General features: G+C 39.9%; 2 protein-coding genes across 3 annotated transcripts in view; one reads left to right on the forward strand and one right to left on the reverse strand.

Moving 5' to 3' along the window:
• LOC120373201 (radial spoke head 10 homolog B2-like) overlaps positions 1-5983 on the forward strand; it is a 60314-nt gene extending 54331 nt beyond the window's left edge. The window contains exon 25 of the transcript XR_005585446.1: positions 5854-5983. The gene's annotated coding sequence lies outside the window, so the exon portion shown is untranslated. The remainder of the gene's footprint in view (positions 1-5853) is intronic.
• Positions 1-13800, reverse strand: part of CCZ1 (CCZ1 homolog, vacuolar protein trafficking and biogenesis associated) — a 28329-nt gene extending 14529 nt beyond the window's left edge. The window contains exons 1-8 of one of the 2 annotated variants that reach the window (XM_039491264.1): positions 13528-13790; positions 10836-10933; positions 10652-10745; positions 10482-10559; positions 9215-9262; positions 8651-8734; positions 7518-7693; positions 4079-4160 (exon numbers count right to left, since the gene is read on the reverse strand). In XM_039491264.1, the coding sequence (XP_039347198.1) occupies positions 4079-4160; positions 7518-7693; positions 8651-8734; positions 9215-9262; positions 10482-10559; positions 10652-10745; positions 10836-10933; positions 13528-13629 (762 nt within the window). In that variant the 5' untranslated portion in view covers positions 13630-13790. Of the gene's footprint in view, positions 1-4078; positions 4161-7517; positions 7694-8650; positions 8735-9214; positions 9263-10481; positions 10560-10651; positions 10746-10835; positions 10934-13527 lie in introns of both variants that reach the window. The other variant, XM_039491265.1, reaches the window with a different exon arrangement.
• Positions 13801-23608: the final 9808 nt, after the last annotated feature.

A 23608-nucleotide genomic window follows, 5' to 3' on the forward strand; every position in this document is an offset into this window, starting at 1 on the left:
GAACTTATCCTCATACCACCATTGTCAGGTTGATAAGTATTTTCATTGTGCAGGTGGGAAACCAAGGCAGAAGATTAAGTGAGTTGCTCATGGTCACACAAGAAGTCTGTGGAATTGCCAGAAACTGAACCCACACTTACTAGGTCCTAGTATAGTGCCATAACTACAAGACCATCCTTGCTTCCTCATTAAAATCTTCACATTTCTGTATATTAACAGCAGCACAGGCTACAACTCACACTGATAAAGCTGTGCATGGCTGAACTGCATTTTATCTAGGTAATACGTTGGTCACTAGTCAACCATCCTAACTAAAGCCCTTAAGGGAAACCCTCAAATGATATCAAAACTGCAGTTTTAATAGAGATGTGGTCTTAATTTAGCTGTAGTTCAATATCCACAAAATGTTTATCAATCTCTAATTTTCAGTTATTGAATATTCTACATTATTTTCCTATTTGTTGTTTATAGTCAAGTCTACATATTTGCAACATTTCTGTTGACTGCAGGGGAGTTGGCTCCCTTTTGGGGTACCTGTTGTAACCTGCTTCACCATTTGAATCCTTACAGCTTTCTAACATACAGGTTTTCTACTGCTAAGGGAATACTGTTCCTTTTTTCCTTGTGAACACCAACAGTGACATCCAAGGCCCAGTTAAGCAGCCTTTCTGAAACTCCCTAGGGAATGTACTGGGCTATCCCAGCTCCCGCTTTCTTAATATGATGCCAGTAAGTGCAGACTCACAATGAACCTAAATGAAGCAGAATCTGTAGCTTTCTGAAACGTTCACTTCTGTAATTTCTAAAACCTTACAAGAGCTCATTTAATTCAGTTATTAAAGAGGAAAGGATGGTCTTGTAGTGAAGGTACAAGAACTGGAGTCCTGTGTGCTAACATGGCCCTGCCACAGGCTTTGGGCAAGGTTCTACTAAAGTCAATTAATATTTGTGTGGTGTATTGAGTTCGTAGGAGGCTATATATTTTTCATGTTATACAAATGCAAAATATTATTTAAATTATACTCTCTTCACTATACCCTGTCGATATACCCATATAATCACATATTACTTTTTTGTATATAACCATTACGCCTATTAAAATCTCAGAGGTGGCTGAAAACAATAACATCAGATTAATCTGTAGCAGCATTAACTCTAAGCACATATTGTTTGCTAATAACTCCACATTAAAATAATGCTCAATGACATGCTGTTTTCACAGGTAATTGCAGTATACAAAAAAGATCAGTAGAAATGCAAATTATTTCAGTCCCATTAGCCACTGTTAATAAGGATTTGCTTTATTTGTTTATATGTGAGTGACTTTAGTATTCATAAAAAGGTAAGAGAGAGTTATGAAGCATGCAGGTTGGTGTTGTGCAAGATCCCTGCACAACACTACCTTCCACAACGCATGGGCCTTCAGCAGATCGTACATAAGTGTGGTGGTTTTACCATGTGTATGAACAGAGGTTTAAGATCATCAAATTCATTTTCATTTGACAAAACTTAGACCCTGGCCACCTTTTTCCCCCACTTCTCAGGGAGAGAAATGAACAACTCATCATTCATAGCTAAAGTCCAAGAAAAATAAAAGCAGCAAAGAGTCCTGTGGCACCTTATAGACTAACAGACGTATTGGAGCATGAGCTTTCGTGGGTGAATACCCACTTCGTCGGATGCATGAAAAATAAGAAATCTTTGCAGATTTATTTTGTGCATCTCACTGAAACTTAAATATCATGCAAAGTATGAAAACTACACATAGTATATTTAAAGTTACTGCATGAAAATCTGGATAAGGTAAACTGCATACTGTACTAACTGATCATTTATAAATGATTTGGGACTGTTCCTCCTTTCACTGGATGCAGTGGGAGTATAACTTGGCCCATAAAGAAAACACATTTTAAGCACAAAGGGGTAGAGTTAAGGCTGGCCTTTCAAATGAATTTGAAAATTTTAATATTTTTCATCCTCTAATTAATCAAAATCAAGTGAATGGATTTCACTAAAATGTTAAAACAAGTCATCTTAATGGTGATGCCAAGGATAGAAAACTCTGTCCCCAAAGATGAATGTTTTGGAAAATTACAAGTGTGTGAAAACAAGGGGATTACAGAATGGAGATGGGTTTGCCAAACCGAGCCACAGTAGTTACTAGCAGCAACTCATATTATAACAGTACAAAAGGAGTATTTTCTGCTCTCTATATAGAAAATTCAAATCTGATTAGTTTAATGGTTTTTCAATTCAGGTGGTAGTAACATATGACGACCCGGCAGAATAATTTACAAATGAAAATCAAAAAGATTGATTTCCACTTGGCAGACAAAGTGACCTGCTGTTCTGCTCTAAGGAATCTACAGACTTGCGTTGTCCGTTTGGATATTTTCTCATTGAATCTAACACCTAGGCACATATACAATTTTATAACACAGATAATTGTTGTTGAATAGAAATATTGAATGTCAGCAAACCTGGACAAAGGGGAGAAGCAAGTCCAAGATCAAAGACACTTCACTGAAAACACCAGTACCTTCTTATCAAAAGCAGGGGACTGTTAGAACAAATGCATCTGTTAATCGTAACTGAGATGACATCATATGAGAAGAAAGGCAGTCTTTTTGAGGGAGCCAGGTCTCAACATAAATATTTAGTTTCATAGAAGCCAATTGGAAACTATTGTACACTACAGAGCATGAGCAATTCCCTGTAGGATACTACTCATTAAGCAGGCAGCCACACTCTGCATTAGCTGAAGTTTCTAAATGGTCTTCAGACACAGCCATTCTGGAGGTGCCGCTCTCTATTTTGCTAGTTAAGAATGCCTCTGTTCAGACCTAGTCTAAAAAAAGTAAAAGCTCATTTGTTTACTGTATTTTTGCTACTAACCAATTATCATGACTAGATTTAGAACTGAACTTGATTTAATATAGTACCGTCTATACTCCATCTATATACCAAAGCACTTTACTAGAAAGCAATTAAATACTTGGAGTGCATCAACTGGACAGGCAAATATACTATATATATATATATATATATATATATATATACACTCCATCACAGCTCAGTCTTGGAATGAACTTCACTGAGAAAGGGAATGTGAGCAAGGATCACAATTTTATCACAGCACTTTGCATTTCCATAGCACCTTCCATTTGAAGAGCTAGAACACCATGCAAATATTAATGGATTAAGCTTTCCAACAGCTATACAGTAAATAAACCTTCTTTATCTGATGGACAGGAACACCGAGACACAGAGGTGGTATGAGTTACCCAGTGTCACACAGGAAGCGAACTCAGATTTTCTGAGTCCAACCTCTGCACTTTAACATTTATTTTTTTTAAAAAGGGTTTTATGAGATCTTTAACATTCACCTGGCCAGTCACCAAAAGTGGCAAAATTAAGGCCTCATATAAAGGAAGTTTATATGAATACAGAATACAGTACTGCATTATATCAGCTCACTGTATGGTTAGCATTTGATATGATTCCCAAGCTTTGGTATAGGATTAGAATCCATGATGTTCTGGCTTAGAAGCTAGAGAGTTACCAACTGAACTGTACTGACAGTGCTATGACAATATTTATTCAGATTTAAATAGACAGCCTGAAGAACTACCTATCCTGGCCTCTAAGTACACTTACCATCTGCTAAATATATATTACAAAACTATTAGAGAATCTGAGCAGCAGCAGACCTCACCTGGCTACATGCAACCACCAGGCAGCAAGTCATTACAAAACAAATCAATATCTTACTACATCGTTCAATTACAAAAAAAGCACTCGCAAAAAATATCTGCTCAAAAAGTAAGACTTTGTAGTGTGCCCTAAAAGCCAACAATTTGGGCTTTTTTGGACTGGCATGTACGCATAAAGAATTAATTCCCAAATTGAAGAAAGCACTTTCAGAAACTTCCCCTCTTCTATATCAAAGGAGCTCCAGCTCAAGTACTTGTATAACTTATTTATATTGCTATAATGTATACGCCACAAGAAATCTGTGCAAAGTATATGTGCTGTTAAAAAAAAAAAAACACACACACAAAAAAACACATATCCATACCTCTGGCTCTATATGCCTTGGAAAGAGGGATGTTGTGAGATATTTGTATAAAATTCTCATATCATCTTGTTCTAATCCACTCCTGGAATACGAGAGGGGAAAAAAGTTAAAATGTAGATCACAAAGCAGGAAAAACAATTTCTCTAATGGCCTTACTTCATGGCTAATATCTTTCTAACCAAGAGCTGGACAGACTGCAATTTAGAGCCTTCTGGGAGAATTAACTCAGTTTTCTTACATGACAACACACCAATTTCTTTTGTACAGACAGTCCAAGTGTATGTTTAATTTTTAATAGAATGCTCATTCCTCTACAGTACTAACAACAGATCCGGGTTAACAAAGAGATAAAATCATAAGCTATAAAAAGGCTTTTCCTAATTTATGAATCCGTATTTGATTTCACAAGCAAATTATGTGCAGTAAATACTGGAATCTAGACAAATATAGGAAGACTATGATTTTTTAAAATAATAGTTTATAAATTATGTCTCATCTAAACATTGTGCACATTCTCTCCTCACTTCTTAAGAGCCTTTGGTTAGAAGCACCTTTCCTAGCTACTCCTAAGTGAGATAGTATGCCAAAAGCAGCTGTGCCATGTCAATAAACGCCATAAAATCAAACATAGCTGAAGAGGAGTTGTCCGTTTTAAATTATATTGATGCAGCAAACTCCATAAACGTATTTGTTTCTGCTAAAAATGCAATCTGTTGTAATATTTTCTACAAAATAAGTCAGGATGGATCAAAAGTAGTTCTGATTAGCTGAAAATGTACTGCTGTTCAATATTACTTTTTGGTTGTACATAACTTGCCTGTAAAATCAAATATGGATTCATAAATTGTCTTTAGTTTTAAAAAGTACTTTTAAAAGCTGCTAATTGCTGTTAATGATGTGAATAATTACCAAGAACCCTAATGATTAATAAGATTCATTAAAAATTAATTCAGACATTATGGTAATATCTTGTTCAGACTAGGTCCTTTTCCTTGTTATATGTTTCACTTTTGATATGAAAAGTATCAGTTTCAAATCTTCAGCAATTATTAACGTAGTATATTGGTTCACACTATTACAAAGAAACCATCCATTAGAAATTGATAGCCAGCTCTGTTGTTTGGAACACACCCCCACACACCACATTAAGAGCATGTGGCCAAATTTTGCTCTGATTTACAACTCCACAGAAGTCAGAAGGGTTCTACAAATAGTGAGTCAGCACAGAATATGGCCCCACACAGTTTAACATGATGTGTGTATTTGCGTCAAATACTAATGTCAGATTATCACATTTATGAGGTTTATGCATTACTTCTCAAAACTTTCCTTCCCTTCATTTAAAACTCATATTATTCATAGCGTTTTCCCTCAGCCATGTTGTTAGGGTTGCCAAGCATCCAGTTTTTGACAAGAACGTCCGATTGAAAAGGGACCCTGGTGGTTCTGGTGAGCATAGCTGACTGGACTGCTAAAAGTCCAATTTGCTGAAGCGTCTGGCTCCGCGCAGCTCCCGAAAGTGGCCAGCATGTCCCTCTGGCTCCAGACGCCAGCGCTCCAAGCGTGTGCCTGGAGCGGCGAGCCGCAGGGGCTGCCCTGCCGGTCCCCTTGGGGCGGCAATCAGGCAGCCTTCGGCGGCTTGCGTGTGGGAGGTCCACCGGTCCTGCAGATTCGGGATAAGGTACTGTTAAAAGGGATGACGCATTGTTTATACACTGTGTGGATGCAAATCGTAACTGGTCATTCTAACCTACGAAAAAATCCTTCTTTTTCAGGAAAGATTGCCTGGGCCTAAATATTTAAGAAAAAAAGGAAAACCATTCAAAATATTAATTCCATGTCTCTTCACTTCTCAAGTATAATCTCCAGCATCCTTAAAGCAACTCATCTTCTCTCTGTTGCTGATACTCAAATTGTGCACTGTGACATTCCTGACAAGTGAATAAATGCAAACATCTAACCATCACTGATTATTTTTTTTAAATCATCTTTAAGACTTGTGTAGTTTTCTTGGAGGAAAAAAGAAAAGAAAATATTCCTACAAAGTTACACATTGAGCTTGAACTGTGTTAAAACTGTGTCTCTGTCTCAATAATTCTGCAGAAAACATTGCTTGAGAAGTAAAAACTTGTTTGTCCTTTCCAAATATTTTCACACTGAGTTATTGCCACAGTTTTTATTCTCCAGATCACTTTGTAAATGAAAGATCTTTTCATGGGTGGCCAGCTCTTCCAATTTCAATGTGCATGTTTCTCACAATGGAAACCATCCATAACTACTAGGAAAGGCTTTATACTCAACTGTTCTATATTCGAAGATTCTAAGACCAGAAGAGATCATTGTGATCACCTAGCACAATAGCACAGGCCACATAACTTCCCCAAAATAATTCCTAGAGCTGTTCTTTTAGAAAAACATCCAGTCTTGATTTCAAAATTGTCAGTGATGGAGAATCCACCATCAACCTTTGTAAACTATTCCAGTGATTAATTACTCTCACCATTAAAAATGTATGCCTTATTTCCAATCTGAATTTGTTTAACTTCAATTTCCAGAGACTGGATTGTGTTATACCTTTCTCGGCTTGACTGAAGAGCCCATTATTAAATATTTGCTCCCCATGTAGATACTAATAAACGAATCAAGTCACCTGTTACCTTCTCTTCGTTAAGCTAAACAGGCTGAGCTCCTTGAGTCTATCACTGTAAGGCATGTTTTTTAATTCTTTAATCATTCTCGTGGTTCGTCTCTGAACCCTCTCCAATGTATCGATATCCTTCTTGAATTGTGTCCCTCAGAACTAGACACTGTATTCCAGCAGCAGACACACTAGTGTCAAATACAGAGGTAGAATAACGTCTCTACACCTACTCAAGATTCCCCTGTTTATGCATCGCAGCTTCCATTAGCTCTTTTGGTCACATCACCACACTGGGAGCTCGTATTCAGCTGATTACCTTCCACAACCCTCAAATCTTTTTCAGAGTCACTGCTTCCTGGGATAGAGTTCTCCATCGTGTAAGTATGGCTTACATTCTTTGTTCCTAGATGTATACATTTACATTTAGCTGTATTCAAATGCATATTGTTTGCTTGCACCCAGTTTACCAAGCAATCAAGATTGCTTTCAGTCAGTGACCTGTCCTCTTCATTATTTATCACTCCCCCATATGTGGAGAATCTAGTTTCATTTATCTCTAGCAATCTTAGTTCTACCTTTTCCCACAATATGAAAGGTCTGCCCTACAGAAGCTCCTTGGAGGCAGAGACAGTCTTTTTGGCGTGTGTCTATATAGCATCTAGCACAATGGGGTCCTGAGCCATGACGAGGACTCCTAGGCACCCTACAAAAATACCACTAATAATAAATACAGTACTTTTATTTATATTAAGATGCATGTTATTTTTCCTCCCTTCTACCCGTTAGTCTGATACCTACCAGATGAGCTGATCATTGTAGAGAAAGGCAGTATATTTGACTATCTTCAGGCTTTCCTCCATCCTATTAATAAATGATTGGATTTTCAAATAAGTCATTTTATCCAATGGAAAGAAGCTGATTCCACAAAAAACATCCATCAGGTCACATGACTGTAAATGCAGTGTTTGCAAGTACTAAAGGAACAAATATAAAGGAAAGGAGCGTAGTTAATGGTTTTCTGAATATTTAAAAGGTATAATAAAGCCTTTAAAATTAACATTTCAACTTAACCTTTTCCGCATTTATTTTTGGGCGCTTTTGCTCTGTACCAAATCCTTAAGTGACAGCCTATATATCATACTGCATGTTGACATAATTATCTGTGATGTTAGTTCACAAATCCATTTTGGGGGCATGGAGAAAATAGAGCCTTGCTAAATCTCATTTATACACATTCAATATGATCAATGATAACTAGAATCATTAGCGAGGCGCAAAGATGTGATTAATGTCTTGCAGACAAGTAAAAAGACAGATTGTACATAGGCCCCCACTCTTCTATCCATGTGTTAAGACAGCCCTGCCCAACATCATGTAAGAAGTCTGTGGCATGGATCCATTGCATGGATTATCAGCAAGGATGGAGCTAGAGAACTAACTGGTAACAGTAGTATGGTGTTCATTTCCACCTGGGGATTTGAGACACGCTTTGCCACTGTCCAACAAAACTAAATGGATGTGATTTGCCAAAGGCTTTGTAATTATGTCTTGCAAATAACCCTATTAAAGAAAAATTTCAATCATACTTGATTAGAATAATTAAGGTTTTAACAGTTTTCTAAACATGGATATTAAGACGATTTTATCTGTAACAGATGATCATCCTATTCTAGTCCATCAAGCTATCACTCTGTTTATTCAAATTCCTTCTAAAGACTCTTCCATGATGCATGCAAGACAATAATAATATGAAACAAAACATTTTTCAAACATTCCTAGTCATTCAGTCTAGTCTTCCCATTGCTGAGACGAAGAGAGAGACATGCACACACACCCCATGTAAGCTCTTCTGTGCAGGCACTTGTACATTTTGTTCCCCCTTCAGTATCAAACACATTGTCCACACTCTAATAATAAACATAAGAACTTACCCGATGGAAAAATTTTTCTAATCTCTCTTTTAGAACCCTTACACCTCCATCTTCTATGGCTTTAAGGAATGTTCCATTAAAAAGCTAATAGGTTAAAAAAAAGCAATATTAGTTGGGCAACTGTGTAAATACAGTACAATAGTTACTCATAACTTGATTAAAATCAGAAAAATAAGAACTAAACTGCTACCCACATAATTCCCGTTTCCTAATTCCATACAAACTAACTGACCTACATGACGTGTAGCCTCAGCAGATTTGGGATAACCGCCTGTCAATCAAGATCTGTAACTATGTGAAGGAATTAATTTAAGTCTTCACAGAAATTGGGACTCGTTTTACTACTCCTATTACAGTGAACTCAAGAACAGCACGGAGGACCGCAAAAGCACTCTGTTATATCCTCCCCACTGCCACTACAACATCTTCAGGAAGAAATGGACAGCATGGCTCAGACTGGCACCCCATAAGGAGTAATTTGTTCATGCTCAGATAGTAGGGTGCAGAGGGTAGTCTATCTCCTTCTCTCGAAGGAAAATCTTGTTATAAATCTATTACCCTTACCTTGTACATGCTATAGCACTGCTGTAGGACTGAACTGTAAACCTTGTCCTGTAAAACAGCCAATAATAGGTCGTCATTACAAGAACAGGCACAGCTCCAAATATTATGACTGACCTACAAATGTCATGCACATTCTTTTAACTACCACATGTAAGCCAGAATATAGAAACACTAGAACGTCTCTTACACAAATCAAAAACAAAAACTCCCAGCAGTTACTGGCTACTGCTGGAAAAAGTAACTATAGACAGTACACCTATGAAGTATTTTCTCAGTATACATATGAATTATTTTCTATTCCTCTTTCCTTGTCAAATGTAAACCTAACAGTATTACTATTACTAAACCATAACATGTACTGAAAAAAGAATATGACTGAAGTAACAACTTATAACTGTCATAAGTGCTGGGCACTAGCTGGTCATTAGTCAAGAGTAGTTAGTTCCAAATCAGCTTCCCCCTTGCTCCTCATAGGAGTTCAGGGCAGGTGAGGACTTAGAGTAGGGGAGGACTCCACACCTAGTCATCACTGGTCTGACATGATGACCCAGACTGGGTTTTTAATTTGTTTTCTGGCAAGAGGAGCAAGACTGGTTTGTTTTGTTGGAATGATTTCTTTAAGAACACAATGAGGAATAAAAACATGACGCACAAACTTTAAAGAACACAGGAAGCCTGAACAAACATTTTTTTAAATTATTCCATCCGGTCAATTACTCTGCCTGCTTACAGTTAAAGTGAATTGATGCTATTGCAATGCTGAAATGAAGCCTCCTGGCAGACATTATATGTTTGATTTTCCAACAAAGATGATCAATAATAGTCTTAGGATCGTAACAGAAGCTGCTATAGTTAAATTTAGTAAGGAAGATTTCTTTATAATCTCTTCAAATTAAGTCAATGTTGGATCATTAATTGTATTGGCCTGTTCCTTGACATTTCAATATATCTCTCTGTTTTTGTTATTTTTAGTGACATTTCATGTCATTACATAATTTCACTGCTGTTCTTATTGTGTGGTTTTAAATTCCTTTTTGGATATTTTTTCCTATATTTTTGTCTCTTTCTTCCCTTTTAGAGTTTGTTGCAAAATGCTCTACTTTATTTTCAGTTTGCAGTCATATTCTTAAATCAGTTCTACAACAGCCAAAAGTTATAGATATAAGCTGAACTAAAAGACATCACTAGCTATATTTTTTAAATAATTACAATGAAAATATTTAATTAGAAAAGTAAAGGCAAATTAGAAAGAATAACTGAACATTACCAGTAACTCTTCTTCTTGATACTCAATGACTGGTTTTCCATCTTTGTGGTATTTTTCTATTACAGGATTCCGTACTACCTAGAAAGTGGAACAAACTGGCATCAGGCAATGCAGAATGTATTTAGCAATTTTTAACATTTTAGGAAGTTATATATCATGCATATAAATACCATGACCATCCAGAAATTTTCTTCAGGTTCATTGAAGAACTGTCTATTCTTCTGAGTATGCAAAGATTTTGCAGGTTTTGATGGACTAAAGGTCCTGGAAAAATAATATATTTGGAACAAAATTTTAGCAAACATACAATTTGTTATACTGTAATAAACTATGCAAACAGTAATACTTTACTACCTTGTGAACTGTACTATAGCTTCACATAATCCAACATTTCTAATTTTTTCATTCTTTTCTACTTCATTTGGGTGATAAAAGAGAATCTTCTTTTCCTCCTAAAATTTGAAATAAGAATAAAGATGACTAAATTTTAAACAGAATAGCAGAGATCCAAAATAAAGTAATTTTTCCAAATAAACTTTAGCTCCTTAAATTCACTAAACAGTTTAAAAATTGCCTTATAACCAAATAGGCTTATATAATAATAAATAAAAGTAATATAGTGCACATTAACAAGGCCTGCCATCAAAAAAGATCTCAAAGTTCTTTACAAATGCAGTACCCTACACAAGTTACACAGAAGAATCACTTCATTTTCCTTTGGAAAATATCTGAAGTGAAATGCAACTGTATAGCTGGGCACAGGAACACCACTTAGTTAAGCCAGGAAGTCAAAAATAAGTTTGTTCCTCAATGTGTATATTTAACTCAGACACACAATGAGAAGAAAATAGACCCCTTCAAACATTAAAGTTTGCCTTGTTTCTCAAAAGAAAGCTTTTTATTTTTCTCATTAGCTATCAAAGAATTCAGGTACATTACAAAAGTTAAGCACACTTATTTTAAATTGTTAGCCTCAGAATTCAGTAGAATTTATACACAAAAAAACTAGTACTCTGATAAGCAACAAAGAGTCCTGTGGCACCTTAAAGACTAACAGATGTATTGGAGCATAAGCTTTCGTGGATGAATACCCACTTCGTCAGATGCAGTGGGTATCCACAAAAGCTTATGCTCCAATACATCTGTTAGTCTTTAAGGTGCCACAGGACTCTGTTGCTTTTTACAGATCCAGACTAACACGGCTACCCCTCTGATACTAGTACTATGATGTTAGCCATACAATTTGCTGTTATCTAAAATTGAAAATTGTAGGCATTTCAAATAGATTCTAGTAAACAAGTACATTCTAGAAACATGATTTTAGAGGTGGACACTATTAAAACAAAAAAAGTGATGCTTTTTTTTTAAAAGATATTTTTGTTGTAAATATTTGGAAAAGTACTTAATAACAAATCATTTCATTGACAAAACTAACTGCTACTACTAATATAGCATCTTACACCCCACAGCACTTTATAACCTATGCACAAAATATACTAAGACATTACTTCATTTACTGTTGAAGTAGAGACAAATCTGGAGATATGTCGCAGTTGCACCAAAATAGTTCATCAGATATAGTGATTGGGGCCATACAAGTACCTACATTGATTAAATCAGTATCCTAAATCTAACAAATGAAACTACAGGAAGATTAGGTAGATAAACTATAATGTATCAATGACTGTTTTCAAGATAGTATGTCATCTGTATTTATCTGTGATAGCTTGGCAGATCAGTCTTCCATTACTGTTGCCAATTAACTGACTAGCTTCATCTAGCTGCTCAAACGCTCAGTATGTATATTTACATCTTGATAACAATCTGACTCACTCAGAAGTACATAAACACTGTTAACAGATACCTTTCCTGAAAACAGAAAGGATTCATCATGTGCATACCTACTCTCAGGGATGTTTGTTAATGAGTTAAGGTTTACAAAGCATGTTGTAAATAAAATGTGCTGTATGAAAGACTTCTGAAGGATTTTTTTAAAACCCTAAAATTCTAAAGCCCTGATCCTGCAAGCTCAGGTGCTCAGAACAACTTCTATCCCATGGATCCCAACTCACTTATCTGCATATACATTTATGTGCATGCATTTATTTTATGTTGGAAATGTGAGGTTTTTTTCACAACTCTTTTCCACCAGTCTTTCTTTTAACCTTGTTGCTGCAGGAATTTAATGGGCCAAGCAGCTCTGTTTCTAAATGCTAAAGTTTTAGCTATAGGTACACCCTCATCTTAAAATCATACTTTTTCCTGAATATTTTAACATATTGTTAGAGTAAATACCTAAGATAACTATAGCTGCATTTTCTCTATTTTTCAGTTTACTTTATGCTTTGAAACAATACTTTGTGTCTAGTCAGTTTCACTGCTGCACCTGCTTAGTCAGTTTCCCCCATCTTTTGTGTGGGACTTTTACAGGACAACAAAAGAGAGAAGAATAATTTAAAAAACAGAAGTATGTCATTGTAAAACCACAAATATTGGTAAGGTGATTCAAGGACAGTTGTAATACTGGAAACTTTTAGCTCATACTTTTAAGCTGAAAGCATCCGTTTATAGCTTGAGAGGCACTGAAGAACAGCCCTTCTCCATGGGTGCGCTATAAATAACTATATTAATACTACAGGACATTTTGTTTTCCAGTGTCTAGTTAAAAACAGAATGGCTGGAGCAGAAGCTCGACAGCTGCTTTGCGTTAGCCTGTCAGTGCAAACGTGAGAGTCTTGGTGGTGCAGCAGCATCTCAAGGCAACATCCCTGGTGTTTCACAGGGGTCCCAGAACGGCGCAAAGTGGGGCTCGGAATCACCCCGTGAACGTTAGAAAGATGAAGGAACAATGGGGTGGGGGACCGCCCCGGGAACCCCTCAGACAGACACACAGATGTGGCCCACTCCTCTCCCCCCGACAGAACCTCTGTGCCCCCCCCCCCGCTCAGGTGAAGAGGAACAGCCACCCCCACACGCTCCCTTGCGGCGACAGACCCCTCCCCCGCCAGCCAGACCTGCGGGGGCGAGCCCAGGCTGCCCCACGTACCTCTCCCTCTCTGGGCCCCAGCTTGGGGTTGTAGATGAAGAAGCTAAGCAGGGCCGGAGCGAGCTGCTTCTCCTGGCCGGCTCCCCCCACCGCCGCCGCCATACTGGGCCTGAAGCGAGAGAGTCTGGGGCTGGAAGCCGCCACACACCATCGGGGAGCAGCCGGGGGCCCTCAGCCGGCACCAACCCCAACCTCACACGGCACTTCCGCCTTCCCCTGCCCCGGAAGGGAACGGCGCCGACCCGGATCCGCGCTCTCTGCGCCCGCGGACGGCACAGGCGGGAGGAGCCGGGCCGACCCCCTCAGAGCTGCGCCGCCCCCTCCGCGCGGAGGCCTCCCCGTCCCTGTCCCCTCCGCAGCAGCCGGCGTCTCCCCCGGCCCGGGGCTGCTCAGTGGGGACCCCTCCCAGCCCCCGCGGAAGCCGAGCATCCTGTAGGGCCCCTACGAGGGAGGGCGGGATCGCCAGGGAGCTGAAGGCGGCTGCGGGGGGCAGGCCCCGTTTCCAAGCGCAGCTCAGCGGAAGCCGGAGGGTCCCGGAGGCGCCTGTTGTCTGTGTCCTTGGCTTTGACGACGCCCTGAGGAGGGAAGCTCGGAAAGCCCGAGCTGAGCTGCCTCCTTCCCAGGCCGCCCAGGAAGAGGAATGTCGCCGACTTGGGGGGCGCTCGGGCACTACAGAGCTGGGGGGGGGATACACCCCGATGGGGGGCGCTAACCCTAGCGCTCCCCGGCCGGGCGGTCTCGTTTGCCTCGTTAGTTGTGCTCCTCTTGGCAAGTGGCTTTGGCGGGAAGAGCGATTCTCTCGCTGTGGCTTTGGTAACGGGTGAGGGTGGTTCAGGTGGGGGACTGGCCTGAGCATCCTCGCTGAATAGCGGCGTCTCGTGTGGTAGTGGGATGGTGATACTCTGGGTGAGCATTTCTTTACGGCGCTTTCAGGGATCGCAGGGAGTTTGACGTGCTTTGTGTGGACTAAGGAAGTTTAAAAGTATCCAGAGCTGCAGGGTCGAGTAGCTCTAGAGTCGAGTCTGGTTAAGCTTTTGATAAGGACAGAGGGTGAAATCTTGGCCCCAATGAAGTCAATGGGAGTGTTGCCATTATTTAGCAGGACCAGGATTTCATGAACATTTGAAAAAGGTCTTTGTGGTTTATTCCTCCTCCTCCTTTTTTAATTATTTATTATTTGTATTGTGGGAGTGGCCAAAGGCCCCTATTAAGACCGCTGAGCTCCGCACTAGATGTACAGGTAGACACTGTCCCTGTCCCAAACAGCCTCCAGTCAGGCACTTGCAATATTGTCCTCACACATTAGTGTGATTAGTCAGTAAGGTCTGAAACTGCTAAGCCAAATCCTGTCCTCAAGTAAACTTCTGGAACCCTGTTGTTTCCACACTGGCCCATCTTTGAGGGGAATATCAGGTTGGAGCAGGGAAGTGATATTACCTCTGTATACAATATTGATGAGATCACAAGTGGAATACTGTGTCCTGTTGTGATGTTCATACTTTTAAAAAGTATGTTGGAAATTAGAGAGTGTTCAGCAAAGAACCGCAGGAATGATTGAGGTCTAGAAAACATGCTTTACAATGTCAGACTAAGGATTTAAATCTATATATTTTATAGAGAAGATTGAGATGACTTGACCACTGTGTGTTAGTATAAGAAGAAGATATCTGAAGCTGGGGGGGGTTTAATCTAGCAGAACTAGATCTAGTGGCTGGAAGTTGACACTAGACAGGTTTCAACTGCAAATAAAGGGACTATTTTGACAGTGACGATAATTAACTACTCAAACAATTTAGAAGAGATGTGGTGGATTCTCCATTATTTAAAGTCTTTAAATCAAGACTGTATGTTATTCTAAGAGATGCCTCCATTCAATTACAGATTATTAAGATTGATGCAGAAATTTCTTGGCAGTATTCTACAGCCTCTGCAGTTGCAGAAGGTTAGAATAGATAATCATATTATCCTTTCTGGTCTTTAGATCTATGAAACTGCGTAAGGTGTAACTAAAAGCAGAATTTTTCCAGTTTATTACATGTGATGATGCCTGAGACGGCAAAATCCCAGCTTCAGTTACTCAAGCTGTGTTCAGGAGTCAGGCATTTAGAAAAAACACTTTGTTGCTTGTAGACAGATCTCGAGTCCATAAAAATAAACATGGTACCCCACAATGCCATTTTTACAGAGATTGGAACAGAAAGTCAGATGGGACAAACGTTTCTCTTTCTTGCTTGTTTAAAAACAAAAATGGAAATTCCAATGCTGATATGTTTGGTAACTCATATTTAAGTATGATCAAGTGCATTTCCCACCAGTGCAATTATTAAAAGTTTAGTGATGTGTAGATTGTGGATAGGTACTGTGTTTTTGTTCTGCATTTGTACGGCATGTAGCACAATGGGGATCAGGTTCATGATGGGGGCTCCTAAGCAATATGGCAATACAAATACTGGAAGGAACTATGTTGTAGAAGCATATAGGATAGGAATGTGGGTATGTATGGTGATGTTTGATTTCTAAGATAGGTAGCATGTGAGTGGTATGGATACTAATGTTTCCTTAACTAGTGATTTTCTAGATGTCTAGTGATTGTATTGACGGAAATGCACTTCCTCAGTCTTAACTATAACTCAACAAAGTTTTTTGTGAGGGATTTATCAAAATATATGTTGAGTCTGTTATAGTGGTTAAATCATAATGTAAATTACTACAGTCCTAGTAGAAGCAGCAAAGAATCCTGTGGCACCTTATAGACTAACAGATGTTTTGCAGCATGAGCTTTCTGTTAGTCTATAAGGTGCCACAGGATTCTTTGCTGCTTCTACAGAACCAGACTAACACGGCTACCCCTCTGATACACTACAGTCCTAGTGTACACATTAACAAGGCAGATGGAAATTATTATTGTTGTTCCAGTTTCATCCTATCTTCTTAATTGTATGCACAGTAACACCACACCTTGGCATTTGCAGAGTGTCATTAGATAGCTGTGAATTTGAAATCTGATTCCTACCCCTTCATTACATAAAATTAAACTATTGTACAAATGCATTTGCAGTTAAATGTGACAGTTGCCCAGCAACCATGGGCAAATACTTAAAAACTTTATCTGTGTTTTACCATACATAAAAAACCAAAAACTTTAGTCTGCTATAGAAAATAGGAATATTTTTTATCATGTCATACTTTTAGAGTTGTTGACTGATTCTTGCTACTATTTTGAGCATCTCTGTCAGCTGCATAATAGCAGACTTAACAAAAAGAATCCTATAAATCACTCTGGGTGTTGGAGATGACAGTTGTAAATAAATACAGCTGACAGGTCAAATAGTTATTTCATTGACAGTTTGTGGGCTAAAAGTGTAACCAAAAGTGGGTGAGTCAGCAGTTTGGTATTGCTATAGCAAGTAGTTACAAAATAAGGCCCTGATCCTGGAGTGAGTTCAAAGTGGGTGGAAACCTGAACCCACATAGAGCTCTTTATAACACTGGGGCTCAAGACATTTTAGCTCTGAATGAGAAGATAATACATTATAGAAGGAATAGTTGGGCTCTATCTCCTTTTTCTGAAATTTCATGTATGTAACATGCCTCCCCAACATTTTGCATAAGTGTGATTTTATTTTTACAGCTTGCCACTCCCATCTTGGTAAAATTAAAGAAAAAGAAAAATACTGATAATGAAAAGAAACATTCAGAAACCTTCCAGTTTCCCTTGTAAAGACCAATATGGGGCTGATCTATCATTCCAACCCTTTCTGTTGATTTCTGTGACAGAATTTTGTATGACATTTGTTCTGAAATTAACAGATAAAAATAACGAGCAACAGAAATCTTCAGGTGTAGAAATATGTGGGCTTTCACAGTGTTAGTCTTCCAACAAATTTTGCTTCATTCTCCAAAACCCTCCCTTTATATTTTTTTTTAATTTAGTTTTTGGCTTATACTACAAAAATACCCCTCACTGTGAAAATCAATGAATTGCTGCCATGTTAATGGGGGGAAAAAAGCTTGAATTTGTATGAAATCTATTGTGGCTGACTGAGCTTGAATTAGATTGTTGTTAGATTAAAAAAAAGCAATTTGACTATATCACATGAGGAAAGGTCTTTACTAGGTATTGCTCATAATAATACTCATATTATATAATCTCTTTACAAGTCTGCAGTCCCTAGAGGGTAAAACCATTATATGTTTCCCTTTAAGCTTAGCAGTGAGTTAACGCCAGAACTTTGTCATGATTATATAAATGCTTAGTATTGAGGCAGAAGACCCAAATGTAAGAATCCAGTCTCAGGCAGTGAAATTTAGTTATTAAACAGTGTAATGTGTTTGTGGTATACCGATTTGTTCCGTATAACATCTTCAATACATGTTTATCATTCTAATTTGATGACTCGCTGTTTAATAAATTATATAACTGCTATTCATGTTTACTAATTATCTCTTCAAAATGTTAAAATCCCTTCTTGGTGTCCATCCTGTACACTGGGTCCCTATGTAGTAGATTAAAAATTACAATATAAACTTCAATATATCCACCTCAGCCCACACCCTCCTCAGCAGCCTTAACAAAGAGGAAATAAAGATGAGCTTTGCAGTGTGTTCAGAAGGTTAACAAATTACTTACTGACTGTAAATCCCTATATCCCATTTTCTGTATCTAAGGAATCCAAATCTATATATTTTTGATGTTTATCTGACACTAGTTACTTTTAAGACAGATTTGCAATTTATTGGTAATAATTATACATGAAATCTAAAAAAAATCTGCATGAAGTTTTAATCTGGTACACATGCAAGATACAGGGGGTGGGCAAAATATTTGGCCTGAGGGCCACATCTGGGTATGGAAATTGTATGGTGGGCCATGAATGCTCACAAAATTGGGTGTTGGGGTACAGGAGGGTTCTGGCTGCGGGTGTGGGCTCTGGGGTGGGGCCAGAAATGAGGAGTTCAGGGTGTGGGAGGGGGCTCCAGGCTGGGGCAACAGGTTGGGATGCAGGGGGGAATGATGAGGGCTCCACCTGGGGGGTGCAGGTTCTGGGGTGGGGCTGAGAGTGAGGGGTTGCATGTGTGCAGGAGGTTGCTCCGGGCTGGGACAGAGGGGTTCGGAGGGTGGGAGTCAGATCAGGGCTGGAGCAGGGGCTTGGGCATGGGAAGGAGTCAGGTGCAGGCTCCGGGTAGTGCTTGCCTCAAGCCCCTCCCAGAAGCAGCAGCAGCATGTCCCCCCTCCGGCTCCTATGCGGAGGCTCAGCCAGGCAACTCTTCACACTGCCCTGTCCACAGGCATTGTCTGTGCATCTCCCATTGTCCGTGGTTTCCGGCCAATGGGAGCTGCGGGGACGGTGCTTGGGGTGGGTGCAGCATGTGGAGCCCCCTGGCTGCCCCTACACGTAGGAGCCGCAGGGGAGACAACATGCCACTGCTTGCGGGAGCTGCATGGAGCAGGGCAAGCCCCTGACTTTGCTCCCCAACTGGAGTGCCGGAGAGGGACTCTGCTCTCCGGTGGGAGCTTGAGTGCCGGATTAAAACGTCTGGAGGGCTGGATACGGCCCCTGGGCTGTAGTTTGTCCACTCCTGTAATATCATGCATGACTGCAGCACCAAATACTTACCCCATACACCTGCACATATCTTCTGTGGAGTGGACTTCAGTGAGAGTTGCATATGCGGATCTGAAACCCAAATTTGTCCCTTTCTAAATGACAACTGATCAGTAATACTACCCATCTGATATATTCAGGAGAAGTGAAAATATTCAGCCAGCGTATGTCTGAAGACAACTCAAATTCATGTTTGCATGATAAGAAGAAAATCCAGTAAGCTTATAAACTGTTGCTTGTAAATCAACATTTTGATTCTCTCAGATACAGTTGGAGGAAATCAGATTGTCTACTAATATTAAGGCAAAGACTTCTCCGCTCTCCTTTGGTATATTGCATTAATTTTTTCCCATTAAATAGAATGCCAGCAATATCCAATGAGAGAATGCACAATATGGTCCTGACTGGGGGTGTAGCATGTGCTTAAATACGTTGCTGAATCAAGAACCTATATAAATAAAAGAAGTAATCTTGTAATACAAACAGGTAAACAAAAATTCAGACACCTTATAGCCATCAATTTATCCTCACAATGCTGCTGTGAGGTAAGGAAATAGTATTGTTTCTGTTTTACAGATGGGAGACAGTCTCAGAATGATTAAGTGACTTGTTTAAGAGTCACACAGTGGGTCTGTGGTACTGCTGGATACTGAACCCCTGTTTTAGTCACAAGTTCATCCCTTCCCTATGAAGTTACAGCAATAAATAGCACATTTTGGAGAGGATGTAAAAGTGTGATAGAGAGATCTGACTTTAAAAGTTTCCTCCATTTCAAAAATTCAGTTTACTCAAATGGAGGCACCCACTGGAACCAGTAATGTTTCTCAAAATGGAAGACACTGTTTAGTGCAACCACTGTACTATAGAGATTTTTCAAAGAAGTGCTATACAAAGGTTACGTTGAATGCTGTTGCCTTGAACACTGGAGTTTGGAGATTGTATTGTATCCTCCCTCATTTGATGTCCTACGAGCCATATTCAATTAGAACTACTAAGAAGCATATGATCAAATTAAAAAGTATGTTTTCATTTGGTAATTCCAAGAGAGACTGTACACTCTAAGACATTTCACAGTCCTGGTCCATTAGTACAAGGGGAGGATAAATTTCAGTGCTTGCTCTCAATAGCAATAATCAAGGAGTGGTTGCAGAACTTGCAGCGCTTCACTGATTTTTCTACTCCTTGGCCTCTCATTAGGCACAAGTACATTTAGAAATTTGACTGCATCAGTGAGCTTTTGGTGTGGACCATGGTAATAGCTGCTTCTTACCTGGAGGTACAGACAGTTCTGATTCCCACCTGAAGAAGGCAGCAGTCTGACCAGGACCCTGGGTAGCTTGTGTGTCTTAAATGCATGTACAGCTAAGGATCTAGTGTAGAGAAGGGGTTCCCAAAGTGTGGTACATGTTTGGTGGAAGTGGTACACCCCAAACTCTTGAAAAATAGACAAAAACAAAATCCTTCCTGTTTCAAATGAACAGTTGTCACAGGTTGCAGAGTGCCAAAAAATGGCCAAGATGCAAAAGACTCTTTAATGGCTGCTTTCAGACATAATGAATGTCGTCTCATTGACCATTCTTCCATAGAAGTCATGTTTAGCGATGTACTGTGGCAGTGCAAATGGATGCACTCAGCTGTCTGGCTTTCTACTAAATAGGGAGCCCTGATAGCAGAAGGCCCTCACACAGGAAGCTGCTGCCAAGTAAGAGCTCCATCTGAGCTTTCTGTTCTGCAGAGGCTGTAGTCTGTTCCCTATAGGGCTGTGTGGCAATTAATGTTGCCCACTCTCCCAAGTGTGTTGGGTAAACTGATTTTGGCCCCTGCTGCAGGAGCTCTCATCCACACATCTGCCTGTTCCCTGCCCTGCAATTAATCCTGCCCCTCAGTCCCCCCATCAGTTCACCCCTCCCCAACCTGCCATCCCCTATGTCCCTCAATTCAGCCCCCATCAATTCAAGCTTCCATCAGCCCCCCTCCTCTGTTCAGCTCCCATTGGTCTCATCTCTCTTCCTTCTGGAGTGTTTTTGCCCCCTCAGGCCTTTGGCCCCTCCCACATCCCAAGCTGGTGAGCAGCTCCAGCTGCTCTTCACTCCTGCTCTGCCCCTTCCTAGGTGAGGTGCTGGAAAGGGGAGGAGCAGATTCGCTGTCCCGTCCATGTTTCAGTTGGGAAGGAGGGAGCGAGCTGGGCTCTTTGCTCTCTGCTGTGGAAAAGGCAGAGAGGAGAGACTGACAGCTTCTACCAGGGCTGGACTTTGCCAGGGGGCTGGTGCCTCTTGCATCATCACCAGAGGGGCTCCAGCACCCTCTGACATCCTGTCAGTCTCAAAAAATCACTCAGGTTGGCAGTACCGTAAAAGTCTGGCTACAGCCACAGAGTAGCTGGCTGGATGCCATTTGAGCCGCCTCCCAGCAGTTTTCCCAGCCCTCCCATGTGCAGCTTGCCTAGCAGTGCAGGCCTCCAGGGGCCAAGCTTGGGATGGGGCTGGACTGGACCAGCTGAGGAGAAAGAGGCCTCCTGGAGCTGTTGAGGAGAAAGAGGCCTGGAGCTGCAGCTGCCTGATGCCCAGGTAAAGTCTCACTTTCAGTCAAGACTTCCCCACTTGCACCCCTCCTTTTGAGCTCCTCTTTCTCCTTCACTCAGTCACCCCAGACCCCCGCCGTTTGACACAGGCACCTACTTCTCCCTAAGAGCACTTTTTAAAAATTTTCTTCAAGGGCTACTCAAAATGTTTTGTATTTTTCTTGATTTCAGTTTTGTGCTAAGGGCACTTTCGCTCATCTGCCACAATAAACCAGAGAATGAATTAGCAGGAATGTTGAAGTTAAATTAGACACATTTAAAGAGTCAAGCCATTGAATGTAGTTCAGTGGCATATCAAAATATAACAAGATGTCATTTATAACGTAATTGTGCCTTGTGATAACACCCAAGACCTAAATAATAATAGCGGGTGATCCATTGTGTTTCCTTTTGATGCACTGTCTAAAAGCCTGAGGTGTTTAAAAAGGATGTTATCACTGAACATTTTAGTTCCTTAGGCATTTATTTTACTGTAAAATCTGGAAATACTTAAGCTAAGCTTATTAAGGCCTAAATAAATGTGCACAAAAAGGAGAAGTTTTCAGGTTGTACTACTTGAGCCAATAAAGTTTGGAAACAGCTGGTCTAGAATATGGTCAGCTATGTGTGTGAAGATCTGGAAATTGCATGTCAGAAACCTAAACTGGGGAGCTCACATAGTAGATTTCGTGACACTGAGTTAAAGATACTGCCTGCGTGGATGTTAAAGTCTCCAAAGACCACAAGCCTGGCAAACTGTCATCATTCAGACACTGTCTTGATCAGCTCTTCTGGGAATCCTTTGGTGTCTGAATGACTGTAGATTGACTAGGTTGGTCTTGTCTCTTGGCTCAAATATTATGTGGACATACTCAAAGCATTTAGTTCTGAGGGATCCTTTCCTGCTTTGGGTTTGGAGGGGAATAATAGATTTGCTATTGTGCCCTCAGGTGCTTCTGCTCTGGGTCTGTAACGCATATCGCACAGGTTGAGATGGCCCAGAGCTGAGCCTGCAATGGCAGCAGGGTATGTTCTTTATTTTACATCTATTTCTTGGGCCAGAGTAATATGATTATTCAACATCAGAGCACTTTACTTTATTGCCAGTAAAATGGAGAATGGTTTTGTTTTTGTTACTTACATGTGAACTATTCCAGGGTTCTTTTATCATCAGACTGATTCCACTGCCAAGACACATTTCTTTTTCTTGTGATTGTCATGTGGCATTTATCATATGCTATCAAAAACTCCATGGAACAGATCCTCAGCTGGTATAAAAATGAGTAGCTCAGTTGAAGTCAATGAAGCTGTAGTGGCCGGGTAAGGATCTGGTCCCACATTTCTTAACATTGTCATGCTAGTGCTTTAGTTAAATAAATGGCCATTTCTTATTGAATGTGTTAGTACAATTTATTAACGATAATTATCCTCCCTCCACATGTGTACACAGTGTCCAGGTGCTCAAACAATTAAATGAAGCTGTACAAAACATTCAGACATGGAATAATAATTCTGCTGTTCAACCAACCATATAAGCAGCACCTTGAATTTGTGTGTCTGTTTAGAAAGGATAAGATGACTTTGCTTGTACGATACTGTGCTCCCAAAGGAAGAAGAGATTAGATGGGTGGGAGAAAGAGGGACACTGGAAAACTACATTATATTTGAATTCGTATTAGTACTGCTGGTTTAGGACATTGTGAATGAGATGACTCCAGAAAAAAACCTTCATGTGGTACAAGGAAAAGCTTAATTTGTGTAAAAGTTTGTGTTTCAGTGTGAAATGCATTTGAAACCATTGGGATTTTTTCCAGTATATTACTTTAGATTGGCAACATACTGCTTGGAGGGAAGATAGTATGTGTGTGGCCCAAAACAACATCGCAATAATAGTAAGTAGAAGTGCTTGTAAATC

This window comes from Mauremys reevesii, linkage group 10 (assembly GCF_016161935.1).
Source record: "Mauremys reevesii isolate NIE-2019 linkage group 10, ASM1616193v1, whole genome shotgun sequence".
Lineage (NCBI taxonomy): Eukaryota > Metazoa > Chordata > Testudines > Geoemydidae > Mauremys > Mauremys reevesii.